The 24,196-nt window shown below is 34.5% G+C and overlaps 2 protein-coding genes across 4 annotated transcripts; one reads left to right on the forward strand and one right to left on the reverse strand.

Moving 5' to 3' along the window:
* The first annotated feature begins 3,528 nt into the window (after positions 1 to 3,528).
* LOC100260279 (uncharacterized) lies at positions 3,529 to 9,825 on the forward strand. 2 transcript variants are annotated; one of them, XM_002279419.5, is made up of 3 exons: positions 3,529 to 3,951; positions 7,914 to 8,065; positions 8,925 to 9,825. In XM_002279419.5, exons 1-3 carry the CDS (start codon positions 3,732 to 3,734, stop codon positions 9,597 to 9,599), a joined length of 1,047 nt encoding a protein of 348 aa, XP_002279455.1. In that variant the 5' UTR covers positions 3,529 to 3,731; the 3' UTR covers positions 9,600 to 9,825. The 2 variants fall into 2 exon arrangements, with proteins under 2 accessions (XP_002279455.1, XP_019073460.1); XM_019217915.2 differs by having other exon boundaries at positions 3,836 to 3,951; positions 7,812 to 8,065.
* Positions 9,826 to 10,857: 1,032 nt separating this feature from the next.
* On the reverse strand, positions 10,858 to 22,174 carry LOC100265500 (probable serine/threonine-protein kinase At1g09600). 2 transcript variants are annotated; one of them, XM_010647622.3, is made up of 8 exons: positions 20,747 to 22,174; positions 19,204 to 19,488; positions 17,932 to 18,246; positions 15,712 to 15,939; positions 14,529 to 14,629; positions 13,207 to 13,321; positions 12,801 to 13,121; positions 10,858 to 11,368 (listed from the first exon to the last, which is right to left on the reverse strand). In XM_010647622.3, exons 1-8 carry the CDS (start codon positions 21,230 to 21,232, stop codon positions 11,219 to 11,221), a joined length of 2,001 nt encoding a protein of 666 aa, XP_010645924.1. In that variant the 5' UTR covers positions 21,233 to 22,174; the 3' UTR covers positions 10,858 to 11,218. The 2 variants fall into 2 exon arrangements, with proteins under 2 accessions (XP_010645924.1, XP_010645923.1); XM_010647621.3 differs by having other exon boundaries at positions 12,801 to 13,124; positions 20,747 to 22,173.
* Positions 22,175 to 24,196: the final 2,022 nt, after the last annotated feature.

Raw genomic sequence — 24,196 nt, forward strand, 5'->3', positions numbered from 1 at the left:
TTTTTAGAAATGTAACAACAATGATGATATTCAGTTTTTTGTATTGCATAATTTTATTATTAATCTATGATTAGTTCGCATTATTAAATTAATTAAGCTGATATTAGTTTCCAAATGAGTAATTATGATTATTATTTATTTTATTTTATACGTTTATATAAGTATTTCAAGGTGTATGGTTAATCTTGAGACTTTGATAATAACTAGGGACAACAAGGACGGGTTGCTCTCATCCCTATCCCACTCCATTTATTCAAAAATAATTCTTATCTTCGTCCCATTAAAAAAATTAATCTGATGGGTGGACATAAGAAATTTTTTATACTCGTCATGTCCTCTTGTTTAACTTTTTTTTTTTTTGTTTAGTGAAATTTTTTTAATTATCTTTTATTTTTTAATTTTTTTAATTGCATTAAAACAAATATATTTTATAAATAATTAAAATATTATAATTTTTTATAACTTAATAAGTATTTTATTATTATTATTATTATTATTATTATTATTATTATTATTATTATTATTATTATTATTATATTAAAGATAGGAAAATAAAATTTAAATTAAATTAATTTTATATATAACTGGGTTGTATAAGGAAACACTTGAACCTGTCCTGGATTTTAAAAAATCTCAAACCCCATTACCGGATGAAATTCATCCTATTGTCATTCTTATTAACTACGCATACATTTGAATTTAATAGATATATTTGGGTGTAATAGAAAAAAAATCCAAAAGTATATTAAAAAAGATACATTCAAATGAAATCATTAATATAAAAAAGGATCGGTGTATGTGTTAAAAAAAAACTCAAAACTGTGAGTGCATTAAATTTTGAGATGCATAATTATTTTAATATTAAATATACATTTTATTTATTTATTATATATATATATAGTTTTCAATTAAGTTATTTACAATTGAAACCAAAAATCATGTGCATCTATGCACTCAACGGGGTAGGTCAATTAGTTGAACCATTTTGTTGCCTCAATTAATTGAGTCGAATTTAATAAATTTAATATTAATTAGCTAAATAAAATAAAACCTTTCTATAAAAAAAAAGGGTTCATTCTATTTCTATCTCTTTCTTATTGGGCACTTTTCTATCTTATCCTTCTGTTTTCCTAAAAAGCTTGTCTTATTATTGACTAAGCAACGTATTAGTCAACATCTGTATAAATTATTGATATTGTGATGGTTACACCCCGTGGTAAAAATCTGACAAAAATGATGATGCATGTAGCATCAGTATTGCACATTTTTCATGCAAGTTGGCATGAAAAAATATAGTCAATCCGATTTCAACAATATGTGAGTATTTTTCGTTTGACCACTTCGATTTGTTCGAGAGTCCCATGATATGAAATATGTAGTTATATTCCATCATTTTGAAGATGCTCGAGAAAAATATTAGAGCTAAATTCCTTTTCACAATCACATTGAAATACTTTAGTTCTTCGAATAAATTGATTCTTTATAAATAGTTGAAATTTATGGAAATAGACAAAAAAAAAATTGGATTTTCGTTTTAAATGGTGAAGTCATGTGAATCGTGAATAGTTGTGAATCATCTTCCCCTTGAGTTGAAATTTCCTTTATTCTTTCAACCATTTCAACCATAATCTCGTTGTCTAAAATTTTTTTGCATGTTTTTAAAATGTTTTCTTATCTTCCTTTTAGGTAGTAAGTAATTGTCATATCCTTAAATAGCTAGCAAAAATTGACTAAAGGAGCGATAATATGGTTTAGTAAATATTGCTAGTCGAAAATTTTATATTTTTGTCCCGTGAGCAAATTGGAACACTTTGTTTTGGTCTAAAATTGACTTTTTGATTGTGACAAGATCATCACATATGTTTTTCAATTCTTTTAAATTCTTTAAGAGGCCGTGACCCATTTCTAAAAGTCATCAACATGTGTTTTTAGATTATGTTTTTTAGATTCTTTTTTTTTTAAAACTGTAATAAGAAGCAATTGCTCTTTAAAAGACGTATATGCTTCATATATTGTTTCAACACTGAAGATCGTACCCAAAATGTCTTATTTCATGGTTCCAAGAAGTCATGAAGTGAGAAATTCTTCATTATTGATTTATAATTGGTATTATGGGTGAAGACTTTTGTTTCCCTCACCAACTTTAAGTTCTTCAACAAGTTTCTTTCTATTGAATAGATGATGGAAAACACCGAGGCTATGAACTAAGGGGTGATTTGGTTTCGCCGATAGGAAGTTTGTAATGTTTAACTTGAAAGAGTATCGTGAAATAACTAAATATTGAGTTTAGGTTATTAGAAAGAAGAAAAGGATAGAGAAGTTTTATGGCTCAAATACCATATAGGACTTGGTGTATTTTGGTAATGATAGTTATGATTTCTACTATATTTAGAATTTTATACAAAAATATGGTTGAATTATAGAAGGAAAGAAATAAATCATATCCCTAACAAAACTATGTATAAGAAAATAATCTAAAATTAAGAGAATCAAATATGGTTAATATTTAATTTCTTTAGATTTATGGAATTTTTTATGGGAGTGTCTTCGGCCTTTATGCTTACTTTGTGTATCTTCTCAATAGATAAGATTTCTTAGTTTTTTATTTTTATTTTTATTTATTTAATAAAATATAATTAAAGTAAAAAAAATCATGAAAAAGAAAAGGATATAATTAAAAATGAATGTTCTTTTTTTATTTTAAGGAAATGTATTTAAAAAAAATTCAACTAAAATAATTTCCAAACTAATGTATTTCAACCACTTGGATGTCCTCAATTTTTTTATCATAGAACCGTAGTTACTATTTACGGTTTTGAAAATTTTTTAAACATAATATCATAACAACGACTTGACTGTGGTTTTAACCATTTAAAAAATAAATAAAAAAAAGGTAATTACGGTTTTATGACATGGATATTCATGTTGATAAGACACATTAGTTTGAAAATTATTTTGAAAATCAAATTAGTTTATGAAATTTTTGTTTTAAAGAAATCATTTTTACCCAAAACTTTTTTTTTTTCTGTATTGGTTATATAATAATGATAATTTATAGGTAAAACTATTAAAAAGAAAAAGAAAAAAGGCAAAAATATTAAATAAAAAAAGGGAAAAAAACAAAAAAAGTTAAGTAATTCAAAATAAATATTCTAACATTTTCCATGAATTTTAAACTTATAAACATTAAATATTTAAAAAATTCACAAAATGCACAAAAAAAAAACCCAACAAGCTTTTGATGAAAAGTAATTTAATGATCATCTTCCAAAAAATTTAAAAGGTAAAAATTACAAAAAAAAAAAAAGAAAGAAGTAAAATAAAAAAAAAAATTATTATGACATAAAGAAAATTACAAAATTGACCTTTCCCTTCAAATGAGTAATAAAGCTGATAGGTAATTGTATGGGGTAAAAAGGTTATAAGGACTAAGGAGTCTTTGTGAAAAAACAAAAAAAAATAAAAAATAAAAATAAAAAGCAAGAAAACAAAGTTATTTATTGAAGTGGAAATGGGAGAGAGATTGAAAAAATCAAACACCCCCAGTATAAATTCGGTTACAATGAAGGCATATTCTCTCTCTTTCTCTCTCCCTTCTCCTCACTTCCCACACTCTCCCCCTTTGTTTTCTTCTTCGCATATCCGTTACAATCTCTCTCTCCTCTCTCTCTCCTTCTCCCTCATCACTCTCTCTTTTACCCTCAAGTTTTGATTTTTCCAGAAAATTTGTGATGGATCTGTGGTGCGCTCATATCAAGAACCCCAATCTGAGTCCGCTTCTGCTGCGGAATTCGTTTTCCGAGAGGCCGTTTTCATGCTATTTGGCCAAGGTCGGGAGTTTCAGGCCTGAAGATGGGAGGCTGTTCGAGATCAGGGTTGCTTCGCGCAAGGCTTCCTCGTTGGTTGTGAGAGCCATGGGCAAGAAGAACCATGATAATTCCTCTTCTTCTGGTAATTTCTTTTTTTTTGCGTCTTCATGGATTTTGGATTTCGAGTCTTTGATACGGTGGAAAAATTTGATAAATAACGAATTGGAGGTTTATTTATGTGAAAAATTTTGAGCAATTTTTTCTCAAGCAACTCCGGTGATTTTCTTTTTCCCTATCTTTTGGGATTTGGGTTCCAAATTCGTATATGATTGCTCTATTTGTTTTATGGGAAAGCGGGTTTAAGGGAAAGAGGAAAGCTGAACTTGAATTCGTGTGAAAATTTGAGCTTTTCTTTTATTGTATTCATAGTTTAATCACACATATGTGTTAAATGCCGTAGTTCTCCTGGATTTTCAAATTGATTAATGGCTCAGTCTGTATCTTATTCTGACTTTTCAGTTGAGGATTTTGATCTTGGTTTAAGACGTTTCATCAAGCTTCTAATGTGAATGTACCTCTGCTCGTTGACCTGTTGCTAGGCAATTTAATGATCTAGTGATGCATCTGCTTGAGCTGTGTAGGACCCATTATGTAATGAGATTGTGTGGGAAGTTAGCATTAGGTACCATGCCTATTCGATGTTTTATGTTTCTCAACGTGGGGAGGCCATCGGGAAGTTGTTCATGTATGGCTCCTGCAAGAGTGGCTGAACCTGCTGAGCAACTAATGAACTCTCCTTTACTTCCCTAGTAACAAGGATGAAATTTACGTTTTGTTTTGTCCCATAGAAGACAAACTTAACATATTTCTCTTTGCTTTCCTTCTCAAGATCACACCTTTAAAGGAGGGGTTGTGCTTCCTTGATCTCCTTTATGGCCTTTGGTTTTTTGGTAGACTTGACTTACATGTTATTACTTGATCCTCAAATGGTACTTGATGTTTAAGTATGCATGTTACTTTCCCTATCTTGAATTGTCTTCCTTGGTAACGGGGAAGATTTCCTTTTTCTAATAGGAAACAAAGTTTACATATTTCTATTTGCATTCCCTCTCAAGATCACAGCTTTGAAGGAGAAGATTTCCTTTCTTGACCTCTTTAATGGCACTTGGTTTCAGTAGGCTTGGCTACCATTTTGGCACTAACACACAAGTAGTAGTATCTATAATAGTGCACATTTTGCTCTTCCTGGTATGGATTGTTGTTATATCTAACTGGCAAAGGGATAGCCTAGCCAGCTAACCAAATATGGAACACCTCAAGTGGAAGCACATCTTAACAAATGGAATTTGATATGGAAGTTTACCAAACAATGCGATGTGATTGGGGCTTTGGTCCACTCCTTAAAAGTAGAAGAGCTGTAAGGTTGATTCAATTTTTTCCCCTTTTTTTTCCAACTTAACTAATCAACAACCTGTTGTAAAACTCAGTTATTGATACCTCCACTGTCTACATTGTGCAAGCACTATCTGTGCAAAAAGTCTGAAATTTCTATTTATTGTAACCACCTTTATTTCTCAGGTACTTTTGGAGAAAGCATTGGTAAATGGATAACAAGTCCTGGTACCAAATTGTCTCCATGAATTCTACTGTCAAGGTCATCCTCCTGATCTGAGAACCCTTCTTCAGTTTCCTGATATCACTACTCACTAATATATTTTTCATCATCAGGACCAACAAAGTCCCTTGACTCCCTTCCCTTTTGTTTGATCAACCAAATTTCTTTCAGAGTATACTGCCTGGGCATTCTGAAGAGAGGTTTCTAGGTTTGCCACATTGGAATCCTTGTAAAATGTGTTTTGGGGTTTCTGTCCCAAGATCCTAAAACCATTTATGAGCTTTGGAGCAACACTTTGTAAGTAGGGTACAAACTCAAATTTGCTATTGAAGTACTGACATGCTCCTTCATTGATTCTTGCCCCATGTGTGAGGAGCTAGCATGCCCCTTACCAGAATTACCCCTGTTAGCAAAATCTTGTGGTTAATGCTTAATACCTTCCCCCTTTTACATCCAAGCTGTGAGCCTCATCCACAATTGATAATTAATGTAGGATGATCTAGTTTTTTTTAATATATTTTTTTACACAACCCAACACATTACTAGTAGGAGCCCAGTTATTATCCTTTAGCAGTGCATTGTGTGCAGCCAATCGAGGAAAACTCTCATTGTATTCTCTATTTAGTTTAGTTTCTAGGTTCAGCAGCTTCCATAAAGCTTTGTCCAGTAATTGAACAGGATTTTACATTGGTGCTTATCTTTCCTCCACTCCTAAATTTGTTGTCATGCTTACTGGCTGAATTTGACTATCTTGACCACACAACTGAAGTTTGTGAGCTTCAGTCTTCAGATGAGATCCTTCATTGGTAGAAGTTTGTCATAGTCTCGACCTCAACAAGGAACTTCTCAGGGTGTAGGCTAATTCTAGTATTTGGTTGTTCAAGCTTAGCTAGGTTGACTAAGATCGTGTTCAAGCTCACTTGAGCTTGAGTTGGGCCATACAACTGTATTTAAGCTTGGCTAGCCAATTATCAATAAAGCCTGTGCTCTGCTCACCTGAGATTGGCTCTTCTGCAGGATGAGCAGTGAAACATTGCATCAGAACTAACCTGGATTTCAATTTTTGGCCACAGAAGTTTCTGAAACTGAACTTCCAATTAGAAAAAGCATTTGTTAGAAGACAACTCTAGAATCAGCAAATTTGCAGATTTGCTTATAAGACACCAGTTTATCATATCTAGATTTTGGTCTGTGGAAGCATGCAAATCCATGCATAGATCTAGGCCAAGTGCAGAAAATTAATATATCATGTGGATCTCAAACTATGCATAAATCATCAGTTATGCCATTATTTTAAGCACTCTCAATGTAATCGACATTTAATCCTAATATATTCATATTTTAAACCTCATTATTTCATATTTTTGTTTTGGGCTGCTTTAGATCAATTTCTTTATGCAAGATTCTTATATCAACTATAGAAAAGGTATAGAAAAATATAGGGGCAAAACGTTTGGTGTTTTTGGGCTGTCACAGGGAATCTGGAAAACTTTAGTGTTATTGGAAATGGCTTAGAGTTGACTAGTGCACACCATTCTACTTGAAGCACATTATGATCTTCTTAATTTGTTGGTTCTCGCTGTAGTTTTGATTAACATAATTGTTGGAACCTGAATTTTGGAGCCAAACGTTTTACTTGTCCAATCTGAACAGGATCTGTAAAACAAAAAGAACTCTGATGCTTAAGTCAGTAATAATTCAAGGGGAAAAGAAAGTTTTGATGGAATAAGGAGTATATATTTTGAATACTATTGCTTGGCACATGTCTTGCAGACATGTCTTTTGCTTAATGTATAGTAAATTTGGTTGTCATCAGTATAATAATCTCCAAGTCATGAAGATTAGTTGGTATTATCTAAAATCTATAAAATATTAGGATATGGATGTTCAGGGGAAATTGATATCATCTGATATTATCAAATAGAGAATTAACTGTCACTAACTGAATTGGTGCTACATGTCAAGTAGAGGAATATTGTTTCAATGATCATGTTTGAATGAGATGGAGCATGCCATTATCTAAGGATATGATGATTTGGAGGACATAAAGTGCATTTTTTTTTTCCTGCTATAAATTTTCATCTTTGAACTCTGCCACCAGCTGGTTAATTATCATTGGAAGTCATCATTAGCTGTTCTGTTGATGACCTTTGTTGGGCTGGCCAGAGTATTGTGTTGATATGGAAAATTTTTTATGTAAGAAGTCGTGAAAGAGGTAATGGAGTAGCTCTTTCATTTTCTTGCTGCTAATGATATGAACTTCAAAGACCAACTGCCTTTTTGTATTTGGTGTTCTTACATGTTAATAGCCCACTCTTCAATCATATAGTGTTCTGATTTACTTCCCTTTAATGTATTCTAGAATTTTTATATGGCTTATTTTGCAGCTTTCTTACTAAGCACAGAGAGATGACTCTCCATCCATTCTTCATCTTCTATGGACTTCTTGTAAACCTGCTTAAACAATATGGTTATGCTTACAAATACAGGAAATGGCGATCGGTCTATTCCAGAAGGAGATAGCCTGAAAGGAAACAACCCTTCTGAGGGCAACAAATCCAATGACACTGCCTCCCAGAAGTCCCGTCAAATAATTGTGGACTGGAGAGAGTTCAGAGCAGCTCTCTTTGCTCGGGAACAGGTGATGTTTTGTATGGCTTGTAGAGCTTTTATTTTCCTAAATAAAGGTATAACCATTGTGTAATTGTCTCAATATTTCAATACCACCAATATCTACAAGTGCCTATGGCTTATAAACTATCAGTTTCCTAAACAAAATAAGATAAAGGTATAACCATTGTAGTATTATAAGTCAATATATAAATATCCAGTATCTACTAGCGACATTACATACATGCATACTAGAGTAAGGCACACAGCAGACATTAGCGCACACACATACGAAAGTTTGGACTTTCCTAACCTGCCAAAATTCAAGTTTAGTTCAGACTTTTAAGGTGTTGATAATAAGATTAAGAGCTTTATAGAAATGTTGGTGTATCTATTCAGTTGGCTCCTATATGTCATGAACCTCTCTGGATTGCACATTATGGCCATATCTTCCCCCATCAAGCATATGACCATATGGATTCTGTACAACTATATCACCCCATATCAAGCATGGTCACATTCATTATATCATGTCTATATCTTGCGGCCCTGCCACATCAAGCATGAATATTTTCATGCTTAGAATCAGTTTGGTTTCTGGTTGATTGCTAATGCAAAGTGAGCCAGATTGTGACTCTACACCAATTTAGCACCAGCTTGAATATGCCACTTCTGAACAACCCTTCCTTGGGGACATTCTGGAACTATTCTTCATGCTGTCATGTAGGATAATGGTATGAACCTGATATGCACTTATCAGTGGAGAGCATAGCATTTAATTTCATCTTTGAGGATTGAGAGATTTTGAAGTATTAGTCATGATGGTAGCAATCTTCTCTTGAAATTCATGCTCTGTAAATGGGAAAACTTACACTTGAAAATTTTATCAGGCAGAAAAGGCAGATCCTGAGGCTCACAGCCAAGGTGGAACACCCCAAGAGCCTAAACCCCTAGGCCTGAAATGGGCCCATCCTATTCCAGTACCCGAGACTGGCTGTGTTCTCGTTGCCACGGAGAAACTTGATGGGGTACGCTCCTTTGAAAGAACTGTTGTTCTCCTTCTCAGATCTGGAACCAGACACCCACAGGAGGGGCCATTTGGAGTTGTTATTAACCGGCCTCTTCACAAAAAGATCAAACACATGAAGCCCACTAATCTGGATCTGGCAACCACTTTTGCTGATTGTTCCTTGCATTTTGGTGGTCCTCTAGAGGCAAGCATGTTTTTACTAAAAACAGGGGAAAACCCAAAACTTCCTGGGCTTGAAGAGGTGATACCTGGCCTCTGTTATGGTGCTCGAAACAGTCTGGATGAAGCTGCAAAACTGGTGAAGCAAGGGGTGCTTAAGCCTCAGGATTTCAGATTCTTTGTTGGATATGCTGGGTGGCAGCTGGATCAGTTGAGAGAGGAGATTGAATCAGACTATTGGTATGTGGCTGCATGTAGCCCAAATGTAATCAGTGGGGTCTCAGCAGAGTCTTCATCTGGTCTATGGGAGGAGGTTTTGCAGCTAATGGGTGGTCATTACTCTGAACTGAGCCGGAAGCCCAAGCAAGATATGTAGAGTTACCTCTGAGCCTACAAAATTTAAGAAACTGATCAGGGAGTTGAAGCAAGATACTTAATGGAGTTGTAAATGAAGCCAAATGTACAGAGAGTATGCTCAGGACCTTTTAAACGGTAGATCTCGTTTCTTTTTCAGAAACTTGCCATTTATGCTTCTTCTATGTACTGATACTCTTTAGTTTATTTATTTAAAATAATACTTATAATTAGGAATCTCTTTGTCACATCTGAATTGAGTCATCAATATGTCATAGATTTCTCAGTTCCAATGAAGTATAGGCACCATCAGAGAAGAACCCTTCGTGTAAAATCTTAATGGGAAGCTATAACTGTAATGAGGAGGCCTGAATGCCTGTGTACAACGACTTTCTCTTTTTCCCTTTTCTTCTATTGAATGATAAATAAAAACAAAGAATGATGAAATGACGCAGAGTACCTTGACTGTCGGATTGTTGGTTATGCTTTCTATTAAAAGAATATAGAAAAATGGACTGAATGTTGTTTGATTTGAGGGAGAAGAGAAAACTTGGAATCTTTTACTAGGCAGCTAATCCAGACCCAAGCTATTATACTGAGGTTTAAATTACTCATAGGAAAATCTTGTCTTGCCAGAGATGGAATGGGGCATGAAGGGAAACAGGCATCTAACCATTACTTTGTAGGCTAAGGGCTGTTTGGAAACTATTCTTGAAAACAATTTTCTGATTTAAAAAATGTGATTGACAATTTCTGATTGAAATAGCTTTTTGATAATCTGTTCTTATTGTTTTTATATTAAATTCAAGATATTTTCAGATTTTTTTTTTATTTGTGTGATAAGAAAATTGAAAATACGAAGGATAAATTTTTTTGTATTAGACATGGTTATATACTACTGATTGGATGAGTAGTCTGGATTGGGGAAGTAGTGAGCGTAGATATGGGAGTCCCTTTCAAAGGAGATTGGTTGTTTTCTTAGAAAGCTTGCTCTCTGAACTTGTGAGCAACTTGCCTAAAATCCCCGGAAAATCTTTTTCATTTTCCTGGAAAATGTTCAGTCATTTTCAGCAATGCCATTGGAACACAATATCTCCTGTAAGTTATTTTTTTGAGTCAGTGATTTTTAGGTTTTGCTCAGCTTCGTTGTCATCTTCAAACCAATTTTCAGTAGCATGTTTCAAATACTTCCCATTTCCGGTGTGCTTGTGTCTGCAACTCTTGACATAAACTCACTTTCCAGTCACTAATACCAATATTGAAGTACAATCATGCATGAAGAAAGAACTGAACATTTCATTATATGGATTTATACGTATATATAATGGCTTGGACTGAGCAACCCCTTTTTAGCTTTACAAATTGAATTCCACAACAAGAGAAATGCAGGTAAACCAACTAAAAACCCTTCTCCCACTCTAATGAGATTGTTGGCACTGTTATACCACAGATGAAAAATCTCAGAATCCTGATTATGTATAAGCACATTCTTTCCCTCTGGTACTTTGTGGTAAACCAAAGGAGTCCCCTGGTGGGATGCTAGTTCCTTCTACTGGTAAGAATACCCCATCCAAGAAAAATCCAGTTTCAGTTCTTGACTGTCCTCCAACAGTTCTTCTGGGTTTGGACAGCTCATGTTAATCACAGTTTTTGTTGGGTCTTGTCAATTCGTGCTTTGCGGACAGCCTCTTGGATCTGTCTCTCATGGTCTTTGAGCATTTCTTCAATGTTCCCTCCAGACGGCATCAGTGGTCCAGAGTAGTGCATCCTGTTTTTCTTGGGTACATAGCCCTAAAAAATTCACATTGTAAGGCAATTCAGTCATGCAGTTAACTAGGAATAGAAAAAATGGCATAGCAAAGTATTGCCATCACCAAAACAACAAAGAGATTAGTGTTCCTTAATGACGAGAATGCTACATTCTGTGGTTATGCATCAGATCACAATATTTTAGCATTACAGTTTTTATAGGATATTCAAAGATGTTTTGCCACAAAAGGAAATAGGAAAATAAACCCAGTCAGAGTCAGCTGCCAGCTGACTCCATACTTGCATGCAAATCAAATCAGAGTGATTCTAGGATGACTCAAGAATTTACAGAAGAAAATGAATTAACCAATGACTTAATAATTTTTTCTAAGCCTACAACTAGACATGCTTCAAATAGAATATTCTTTCCTCTGTTCTAACAATCCATAAGTATCGCATGAGTCTGATCTAACAACTCCAAGTCCTTCTGATTTGGGTAATCAGGATCAGCCCTCTCTTTCTCGCTCATCTCACTAGGTGAAGGGATTTTGTGTTAATAACTTGTTAGTTCTTATTTCAGAGTAGCATTCTACTTCTCATTGTAATTTAGTTACATGCAGAAGAAACAATCAACTGGTGCAAGATTTTCCAGATATCAGTCTCAATTGCTTACTGTGTCTCTGAAGTCTTGACCAGTATGGCTCAAGATGTTGCTATTGGGCAGACAATGGGTCTAAAGAATGCTTATTGAAATGACAAATCTGCTGTTAAAGTTCCTTCTAAACCATTTCAAAGCCTTATATTTCATTGGAGAAAGGCTAAAGATTGGTTATATTTGTGCTCATTATATCATGACTGCATTCTAGCTAGAAGAAATTCTCATTCTCCCAAACTCTTCTGTTAAAGAACATAGGCAAGTCAGAAAGATATAGTAGCTCCAGCTTAGGTATTTATGTCAATATTTGTCTTCACCATATGGTCTTGAATTAAACAGTTTTCTAAAACCTTCTCTAACCATATCTTAATTCAAGATCCTATACCTTTTGCTATACCTTGCATAGAAAGTTCACCCATCTCAACTCTCAGGTGGCTAAGGTTTGGAATGGGATGAGAGAGGTTCCAGGTTGGTTTCCATGTAGCTAAAAAGAAAAATGAAAATATATATATATATATATATATATTATCTATTGAAAGAAAACCCTATTGAAACAGGTTAATATGTCCCATAAGGAAAATTCATTGGTTGATGTTTAACATATGCATAAGCTAACAATATAACTATACAGACAATCCTGAGGACCATTTAAGGACAGCATAATTTTCAACAACTGTAGGATCAAGGAATTGAAACAAAAGTTACTATCATCCGAAAATTCATGCATTAGGCTTCAGTTAAACATTTCTAATCTCATAAAAATAGGAAATGTAATGGGAGGTGGGTAGAGAGTAAACCAATTATTAGATGGACACTTACGGTAACAGATTCCTTGCCAGAGATCCTTTCGTCCTTCCTATGAGAGGAGTTTGACACACCTGCTGCTCCATGAGGCATGTGAGATCCATGGGTCCTCAATTCTACTTTATTTCTTGAAGAGTCAAATGTATTTCCATAACCCAATTGGGCCTCATCCTCAACCTTCTTCTCTGATGATCCAACGGCATTTTGGTTAATCATCAAAGTAGAATGAGACAAACCATTTGGCACAGTTCCTCTATGAGGTTCCATCCGAAAGTTGGACCCACTATCCTCTCCAGGTTTGTATTTTTCACTGATGCATTTTGTGTTTGTCTGTCCCTGCTATACATGAGTTAGTCACAAAAGTAAAGCTGGAAATGCAAATTATGAAAGTAATAAGATACAGTTTCAGGCCAAAAATTACCTGCAAAGAGGCTTGTGCCTGAGGCTTAAATTCTGGTGTTGGCACATCCTTGGATTGTCTTGAACCCCTTCTAACAGATTCAGCTCCACGTCCTTTTACAGCCTCTGCCCTTTGCCTGGAATTAAGACATGAAATTCATATAAACAATAACATCGATTTAGAAATCTGATGGTGTCATGTCCTCACCAAAAATAAACCTTAATAGAATTTTGGAAGTTGATTTCTGTATAAAGTTTTCATGATGAAAAATGTCGCCCAAGGTTTCTATACTAACATGAAACCAAGCGAAAGGTGGCTGCTGGTGTGCAAAATAAGTGGCAAACCCAATACATTCTATGGGACCATTTGGGATAGCTTTGAACTTCTACTTTTGGTGATCAAAGAAGCAGCAGCAAAAGTAATTACTTTTGCTATGCTATTAACTTTGTGCTTTGGAACTATATTTTAAAATGCCAATTTTAATGTTTAATAAGTTCTCTGGAATGCAGCTATAAGGTCACAAAGTTTCAAAGAACGACTCAAAGTTCTCCCAAAGTGGAATCACCTGATACTTGGAATGGAATAGATTCTGATCAAAATAGAAAAGTTTTCTCGAATATTCGTATAAGCCAAGTCATTTTAGACCCCAAGGATTTTAAAAGGACCAAACATTGCACCCAGGACCATGAGAACTTGATTCTCATGACCAATGGGAGAAAGATCTATGACAAACAAAATCTAATCTCATATCCATCATAAAATTTAATATAGTAAGTGTCATGAGTGTAAGTGAAGAGATTTACTATAGTTGCATTTGCATATGTTGTCGAATAAATTGGCCCCAAGATATCATGTCACATTGAGCCAACCAGACTAAAATATCAAAGTAAATGTAATAAAAAAAAGAAAGAAATAAGTTTTAGAAGTCTACAAGGAACAAAAAATAAATGTTGGGTCCTTGGGAGATGCTTTATTCATTTATCATGGCGTCTCATCTAGCAGCACAAAGTCGTGATACATTTTGTTGATTCAAGGTCGAACTATCACCAGCACATTGCAAGGGATGTCAGGCTAGGTGCCCAAGTTTTAGAACCTTGTTTGTTGGCACATCTACCACTTAGCATTAAGGTTTCATAGAAATACTCTCAACTAAAAGAGGTGGCATTATATACTCATGAAACCACTAATTTTCTTTCCCTTTTTATATCTATACTCCTGCTTCCTTCAATTTCACAGAGAGATGACAGATTCTAAAGATCAAAGAAATAAAGATTTTTTTTTGTTTTGTTTTTTTTTTTTTTTAAAAGAAATATTGATATGATAGAAGTCATCAAATAGCATACCTTCTTGCTTCCTCATTTCGGAGCTTGGCATCGTATTCTTTGCTTGGAACATATTTTGGCAAACTTGATGGATCACAAGGGAGGGGCTTTGTTGTAAAGAACTGAAAAGAAAACTTGAAGTTAAAGACACAATTCCAATTTTTTAGTTTTTCAATATGATGCCAAATTCAGGATTCAGCAAGAGTATAGTTTGTGCCAGGTTAAATTTACAAATTGAGGAATTAGTCTGATTGTGAGGGGAAAAAAGTTAAGATTACTGGAAATAGCAAACAAAAAAACACACACACACAATTTTGAAAACAATCGGGAGAAAAAAGAAAGAGAATCGCAAGCAACAAGGTCCCACAAACATCCCAACATAGAACCACATGAAATTATTCAGAATAATCAATTTATTAGTTTTAATTTTCAAATGGTTTAAAAAAGGTAATGAGTTATTCAACTAATGAACTGGCAAAACAGGTTATGCATCCTTAATGAAGAGATCAACTGTAATTTGGAACCTTTCCAATATGGCCACTGTATTATTCATTAAAACCTTTGTGCTGTACTACAATTTGCTGAGAGAGTGGCAGCTAAAGATCTCTTGCAGAAAAAAGTGAACCTATCTGATGATCATTAGCAGCATGTAAGTGTTCTTGGACACCTAATCTTATACGCTAATTTTCTTCTTTCTTGGGGAACCCTAATGAGACTATGCTGTCAGATTCCAGACCCTACCTACCGAGTAAATTGTTTTTTCCATTGATATAGACATTTGTTTCCAAACAAAAACATTGCAGGAAACATTTTGATTTTTATAGAAGCTACTATTGATAACTATTAGAGAACCGATTTTCCTAGAAGCTTAAGCTTGTAGAATTTGGGTTCATAATATATCATGCACTTGAACACCCTCCCTCATGTGAGGCTCTATACACACATGTGGAGAGACACATAGGCATACATAGGCCTGCCCATAAGATAAACAAACCACAAGCAGCCTCCTTTGAGCTTAATAAAGTGGAAAATAAATATACAGTGAGGTTCGAGCACATGATTTTCCGTCAAACAAGACTCTAATACTATGTTAAGACAATCAATTTTCCTAAAAGTTAAAGCTATAGGATTTGGGCCCCTAATATATATCATGCACTCCAACAGTAACATTCTGAAATACAGTTCATACTGAACTTGAAATTACCTCACTTTTGAGTGCAGAAGCAGCTGTTCCCCTTGCATCTGGCTCTACTGAAAGAAGCACATCAACGAGAGCCAAAGCTGAAGAAGGGAAATTTCTGAATGTCTCAGCTAGGCGGCGCTTGTAAGGATGTTGAGGTTTGAAACTGGATGCATGTGCCAATTTTGATTTCTGCCAGTATTCCTCAGAGGGTGAACCACAAAGCTTAAAGATTTTATGAATTTGCTCCACCTGTTGTTGGTCAGGATGATATCAAACACTAATTAAAAAAAAAACGCATGGTAAAAATAGAAATAGAAAAGCATATTGCACCTTACTTCAAGATATCATACACAGCTAAATTGGCAATTAATGCTTATAATTTCAATGTAATTCAAGTGCATCGTCATAATGTATAATATAGGAAATGATCCTTATATCACAGGTACTGGCATCCCCAAACTCAATACATGAACTCAATATCAAAACAGGTCAACCATGTTTGTCAAACTAGTTAAAAGTTGAGAAGAGAGAAATGGTTAGGAGAAGAAAACAAACAAATGCCATCAGTCAGGATTCCAAGACTGTTAGAGCCCACTTGTATTTTCCCAGAGAAGACAATGGATGATTCTGGAACTATATATTATTCACTGTTGGGAAGGATTTAAAAATAAAACTAATTTAATGACCCGCTTCCTCCCATGTAGATATTGTCTACTTTGAGCCCAATGGACCCTTACAATTTTAAAACGCATCTACATGGTTAAGAGGAGCCCATAAATATAGTGTAAGAAACTTTTTCCCTTATCCGATGTGAGATATCACAATCACTCCCCCATGGAGACACGACATCCTCGTCTTGTCCCATAGGATTGCGGGGCTAAATAGACAAATACACCTTGTAGGGTTGGACAAACAAATGTCTACATCAAGGTCGGGGATTGACTCTGATACCATTTTGTAATGACTCACTCCCTTTCATGTAAATATTGTTTGCTCTAAGTCCAATTAGCTTTCATGACTTTAAAACACATTTACATGGTTAAATGAATCCAATGCATATGTAGTGCTAGGAATGTTTTCCCTTATCCGATGTGGGGTATGACAACTAATATCATGAAAAAGAATTCAGTCATAGTAGATAAATTTTGGTAAAGAGGCATAATAATATTGAGAAAATAAATCAAGAAGGAAAAGAGAATAGAGGGCATCAAAGAGAGAGAGACAGTAAAAAACAAATCATATTTCAGTCTAGAATTGTTTGGAATAAATCAGGAATAATTCCTAGTATTGGCAAAACTAATGAATAATTTGTGAATTACTGAACTATGTGAATTAAATATTCTTATCAGAACAAGAAATGACACCAATAAGATGTGTGTCATTGCATTCAGATGTTATTACAACAGAAAAAATTGCCAGTCAGGAGTTTGAAACCATGGAGGAAGAACATGAGCAGTTGAGTTTCAACATAAGTCGGAACATGATGATCTTACACGAGTGCCCATTTTTGAAAGTGACTATAATCTAATATTTTAAAGTGATGGACCTTCGCTAAGACTGGCCAGCATGAATAATTATTCAACAGAAAAAATGTCATTCAGGAGTTCAAAACCATGGAGGAAGAACATGTGTAGTTGAGTTTCAACATAAGTTGGAACATGATCTTACACTAGTGCCCATTTTTGAAAGTGACTATAATCTGAGATTTTAAAAGTCATGGATGTTTGCTAAGACTGGTCAGAAGGAATAATTATTCAACTGTCCCTTGTGATAGAATCTAAAATTAGTCTACATTGTTTCTTGTGGCATTTGAAATAAACCCATTCCATATTATTCATAATCCTTTTGATGGTTTGAGGATTTCACAATATGTCTTGTGACATATTTTGGCAACATATCTTGTGAGGCTCGTCATTTTAGAAATCTTCACTTTCTGAGAGTTAGAAAAATCATCATATGCATTTTTTCAGTTAGAGAGATTGTCACAATTTTTAGCAACATGTCTTGTGATGCTCAGCATTTTAATTTTTGTTCTGCACTGCCCACATGTTGTTTTGCAATCGTAATACTGAAAAGGATAAATAGTTTAGCTTCACTGCTACAGTAACACAAACTGAATGTTCACTTTGACATTGGATATGCAAATGCTCCCTAGACTATTCATGTGGTTGGAAAAGCATTTTTCAAGGGGATAGAAGACCAAAATGTTTTCCAAGCAAAATAAACATACAAGGATGCTACCTCCGTACTTCCAGGCATGATAGGACTCCCAGCAAACAGTTCTGCAATGATACAACCAGTGCTCCATAGATCCACAGAAGCTCCATACTTGGTAGCACCGAGCAAAAGCTCAGGAGGTCTGTACCACAGAGTTACAACACGACTAGTTAATGGTTGACTTGGATCAGACCTAAAGCTTGCCAGACCAAAGTCTCCAATTTTGAGGACTCCTTTATTGTCAATTAGAAGATTTGAACCCTTGATGTCTCGATGCAGAACACCCCGACTATGGCAGTGCTCAAGTCCACGAAGTAGTTGTTGCATGTAACACTTAATCTGCAAGTTCCGCAACAAATATCAAATAAGAATATGCTTCATTTTCATGACAGTAAATTACATGACCCAATTGCATGGAGAAAGAAAAAATGAAAACAGAAAACAGAAAGCTTTCAAGACCATCATCTGGCCAATCTTTTCCAGTCTATGAAGTTTAGAGACCAGAGCGACTGAACCAAGTCCAATTGAGCAGTAAATTAATTTACAACTCTCACATGATTTGGCACTCAAATTAATTTGTTTTGATAGCAAAAGAGTTCTTTTAGATATAGAAATGGAAAAGAAGTTGTTCAATATCTTGATCTCATTGAAATGATGTCCCCAGCCACACTTAATGTAATTATATCTCTCAGATATGCTTCTTTGACGCTTCTTTCTGGTTGCATTTCTTCATTGATTAGACATTGTGTTTTCATTTTTCCACCTTTTGTCTAAGAAAATCATCATAGTATTTTCTACTGTTGAGCGAGAAACAGAAATAATGTTAAACACAGCAAAAGCCTAAGCTTTTAGCAAATATGTCAACAATATATATCAACTTGATACATGCAGCCCAATCCTTACATGGAGAGATAAACAACTAATCAAAGACAAACAAATAGGGGATAAAGAAACAAAAAGGCTTGAACTCTAACATTTTTAGAAAATAGGAACTCGTTTGGGAACTGCTTTTAAAAACGTTTTTTTTGTTCTTAAAATAAAACTATTTTCAGACTCAAAAACGTGTTTGGTAATTGTTTTGACATAAAATAGTTTTTTGAGAACTTGAGAACCTATTTTAATTGTTTTCAGTCATTTTCACTTGTTTTCTGGGTGTTGTTTTCGAAAATGTTTCCAAAGAGAACCTAGAGCTTCAATACCATATTAAATCAAGAGCTACTCAAAATCTTAAGCTTTTGGCAAGTGGCATAAATAAAAGTATCAATGAATTTCAAATTACTAGTAGAAGGCAGGTACCTGTGGTTCAGTGAACTTGATACCAGGTGTTGCAGAAAGCCCAGCAAGATCATGCTCCATGTATTCAAATACAAGGTACAAGGTACCTGATGTCCTCGAAGTGATTAGGCCCTCAAGCTTCATAACATTTGGGTGGTCAAGTTTACGCAGAACATGGATTTCTCTAGCCATAAAACGAACACTTTCTGGATCCATATTACCAAATCGCACTTTCTTCAATGCCACAATCTTACCACTGTCAAGGTCACGGGCCCTATATACAGTGCTGTAAGTTCCTTGTCCAATCTGCATAAAATGAAAGCAAAGTGAAAAAAGAAAAATAAGACAGCAGAAAAAGTCATGTAACGGTCCATTTAGACCATCATAGTAAAACTATTAAACCACAGATGGAGAAATCGTCCTACAAACCATTTATCCACCAAAAAAGGGGCCCAAAACACAAACTACTTCACCTAGTAGCTGATATACAGCTTCCACCTATATCAAAAGGAGGTTGGTAATTACACTTAGCTGCTAAACTTTCATCAATGCTTTGGTAATGATATTCTAACAGAAACTTCAACATTTCACCTTCAAGATTTTTTATATAGGCTAATCAAGATGCAGCTTCCAAAGCATGTGCAGATTTTAAGAAGTATATCATGTTAAACTGAAAGGAAAAAAGCAAAAGAAATTTAATTTTGGTTTCCAATATTATAAACATATTTTTAAAAAATTGATTTAGTGTCAAATCATGTAACTGTTGTAAAATTGGCAGAGTTTCTTATCTCTATATTGGCATTTGGCAGGAGTAAAGCCACTAAGTGCAGGATCTTTAGAATTTTTTGCAGCAAAAGCACCTCAAAACTAAAATATTTTTATTTTTATTTTTGGCAGATTTTAGGCAATCATCAATGTCAAAGATGATTTGCTTTCCCAGATCGTATTGAAGTAAGTTCTTTAAAGTATATAAAGCTTATTTCCCAGCTCGGCTCAAAGAAAACATTATTAAGGACTAATCCCCTTGGATCACGTGAAATGCTAACAATCAGAAAATTATTAAAGAACCATTCCTATAATGTTTCTCTTATGAATGCATCTCAGTCATGTTGATATTTCAGAAGCTAAAATTGATATAATGCACTTCATATGCATGTATCAGTTTGAAAATCCATCTTTGTAACTGGTGTATGTGATAAAAATCATGGTAAGGCAGGTCTTCACACTACTAAGATTATCATAATGCAGGACACCAAATAGATTTGAGTTTTATCATGAAAAACCATTATGAGCATATTGAAGGTTGAAAAAAAATGTGGAACAGCTTCTAAGTTCATGAAGATTAATTCAAAACACATGCATGTAAAGCTTAAAACAGAAAACATTATTCAAGATTTCAAGCCCATCATGACATAAGAAGTAATCAAAATCCTGAACAACACTAATTACAAGCAATATGCAAAAAGAGACCACAATTATGCACACAAATACAAACTGAACCATAATCAAATAAAACATAAGTTGCATCAAAAGAGACAAACAAAGAAGCTAAATAAGAACTAACTTTGTCTAACTTCTCATATGACTCGGGCCTTAGAGGCACCCACCCTTGGATGGCTTCTCCAGCAACCGAAGATAACCATGATGGCCATCCAGCGACAATCTGTTCTCCTTTGGCACCATTGGGCATGCTAACTATACGAGACATTGGTGATGGCCCTACGTTGTTTTCCATATCTAATGTCAACCTTCTTTGATGAGAAGCCTTAGTTGGCCTATCAGCAGTCATTGCTTTTTTCTCTCCCTCCATGGCACGAATAGGAGCAGACCCCACATTGCCCTGCAATGCAGACTTTGATATAGGATGAACAGACCCACCTGTCCTACCATGACCACCACCACCTCCTGGCCCCATTACAAACTCCTCTCCCGTGGAGGGGGCAACCAACTGCACTGAATCCTTATTCAACTCTTTCCCTTTCTCCTTCTCTCTCTCATTATAATCCACATATTCATCAACGGAGGCTTCCTTTGAGCAAATGCACCCCATAATCTCAGTTGAAAAAAACCCAAAAACCTGCCAAAACTTTGAGCAATCACACCTTGCAAACCTCTTGGCGTTAAGCACAAGGGTGCAATTGCATTTTCCTCCGAAACCCAAATTCCACCGGCACTGCCAATTCCCACAATCAGCAGAGCATTTCTTGTAAAATTCTCAATCTGGGTATTCTTAGTTTTGATCAACCATCAACCAGGTTTCTTGAAAATCAGGATTTTGAACTCCGGATATTCATCTCAATTGATCATTAATACAGTTTGAAACGAATTCGAACAACCCCAACCCTTTTGATAATAAAAAAGGCCAACCAAAAGAGCAAAAAAAAAAAAAAAATCAGAGGGAAGAAGGATCAACAAATATTGAATTCAAAAGGCAATGCTGACAAATGCTTAAAAGAATAGCAAAAACCCAGAAAAAAACTTGGAGCAAACTGTAATTGCCCAAGACCCACTCCAGGGTTTCTGGGTTACAGCTTAAAAAACTATTTTCAAATGATTAAAATCAGTAAATAATAAGTCAAAACCCTTGCTTTTCTGAATATGGACAAAGGGATACAAAGCCAGATAGATTGGACATTAATGGAAAAAAAAAAAAAATTCAAATTCAAATTGAGGGTATTGAATTTTGGAGTGTGGGTCATGACCCAAATGGCGAGGGAGACAGAGAGGGTTTTGCGGATGTGGGTTTGCCTAGAAGTGAGGAGAGCCAAAAGGTTTCTACGGTTGTACAGGGTGGTTACAACTTACAACATAGAAGAAACAGACTTGACCCAGCACATGTCTCCCTCTCTCTAGAAATTCTAGAGACGAGAAGGAGAAGAAGAAGAAGAAGAAGAAGACGAAGAGAAAATGGTGAGAGTTAAGAGGGAAGAGCAGAGAGCCGGGAAATGTTTGAAAATGGGCAACGTGCACTGCAGTATGTGGTGGATCCCACTTCTTCCTATGAAACATGCCAAATATTCTCTGCAATTTTTCTATAAGATATTCTCATGTATCACATCCATATCCAAACTCCCAAAGGAGAATGATTTTGAGATTTGATTCCAGCGTTTCTGATAAAATTTCATTGTTGTTAAGAAATGTATGAATTCGATTGCTTACAATCAATTTTTTTTTTTAATTAAACAATTTAAAGATATATAAAATTTTAAATAATTTATATTTGTTTCTTAATGTTTTTAATCATAAACAAATGCGAGAATATCATTTTTATTTACTTTTCACGATAGTTTACAAAGAGCAGATATGACCATTGAATAAATATGAAAGTTTGCAAGTATGACCATGGAAAAAATATGGAAGTTTTGGGTGTAGTTAATTGATCACATGCCTATACATATAGAGAGATGAAGAAAATCTAAGGAGAGATGGGGAAAATTTTGTGATGTTGATATGATTCAAATCTTTCTATACATAGGGGTCCTCACGACTTTAAAACTCGTCTATTTGGTTAAGATAAATAAACTTTCTAATTAGATGTTAGTAGATGGATGGATCAAGTAAAAGTTTGTCATTGATGGAATTAAGATAAAGAAATTGTTTCATGGGAGATGTGGTTGGTTAGGGATGACAATAGGGCGGATTCAGGACAAGTTACTCCCATCGCAACCCCACCCCATTTATTCATAATAATTTTCATCATTGTCTCATTTAAAAAATTAAACGGGGCTGGACGGGTAAGATAAATTCTCATATCCGCCCCGTCACTCCCCATTTTAATTTTTTTTTAATTTTAATTTTTTTTAAATTACTTTTAAAAATTTTAATTACATTAAAATAAATATGTTTTATAAATAATTAAATTATTATATTTTTATAACTTATTTTATTAAAAATATTTTTAATTATCTATATATTAAAAATAGTAAAATATGTTGTAAAATTATAAAGTGAAAGGAAAAGAAAACAAAAAAAGAGAAATTAGAGTGTAGGAAGAGAATAGAATGCACGAGAAAATTCTATTGAAATTCATTAGGGGTCTCTCCCTTTTATAGGGAATTACACAAGATATTTATGGATGATCATCCACAAGTTACCATAGTGGTACAAAATCTCATATTTTATAACACTCCCCCTTGGATGATCATAAGAATATGCCTCATTAAAACCTTACTAGGAAAAACCCTATGGGAAAAACCCTAGTGAAGGAAAAAGAGTACAATATTATTTTGGATTACTATAACTGCCTCATTAAAAACCTTGCCAATAAAACCAAATGGGACAAAAACCTGGATGAAGGAAAAAAGAGTGCACAGTATATCCATATTATCATTCTCTCTCTCAGGTAAATATGATTATGATTTCTCCAACATTTCAAATGGTAGATCTCTCAATCTTCGCATTCCAATGTTATACCTTAACTTTTTCAATGTGGTGGAAGGTAACGCCTTTGTGAATAGATCTGCTAGATTATTGCATGACCGAATTTGTTGAACATCAATCTCACATTTCTTTTGGAGCTCATGAGTATAGAAGAATTTAGGGGAAATATGCTTAGTTCTGTCACCTTTTATGAATCCTCCTTTAATTTGTGCAATACAAGCAACATTATCTTCATGTAACACGGTTGCATTGCCTCTAATAGAAGGTAGTCCACATGTTTCTTGTATATGTTGGATTATTGACCTTAGTCATACACATTCACGGCTTGCTTCGTGAATTGCAAGAATTTCTGAATGGTTTGAAGATATGGTTACCATTGTTTGCTTGACTGATCTCCAAGATATTGTCGTTCTACCATAAGTAAAGACATATCCCGTTTGAGATCGAGCTTTATGAAGATCTGAAAGATATCCTGCATCTACATACCCAATTGTGATTTTGATTCTTTTGAATAATATAAACCCATGTCACTTGTTCCACGAAGGTATCGCAATATATGTTTAACCCCATTCCAATGCCTTTTAGTTGGGGCAGAACTGTATCTTGCTAGTAAGTTGACAGAGAATGCTATGTC

This window comes from Vitis vinifera, chromosome 18, assembly GCF_030704535.1.
Source record: "Vitis vinifera cultivar Pinot Noir 40024 chromosome 18, ASM3070453v1".
Lineage (NCBI taxonomy): Eukaryota > Viridiplantae > Streptophyta > Magnoliopsida > Vitales > Vitaceae > Vitis > Vitis vinifera.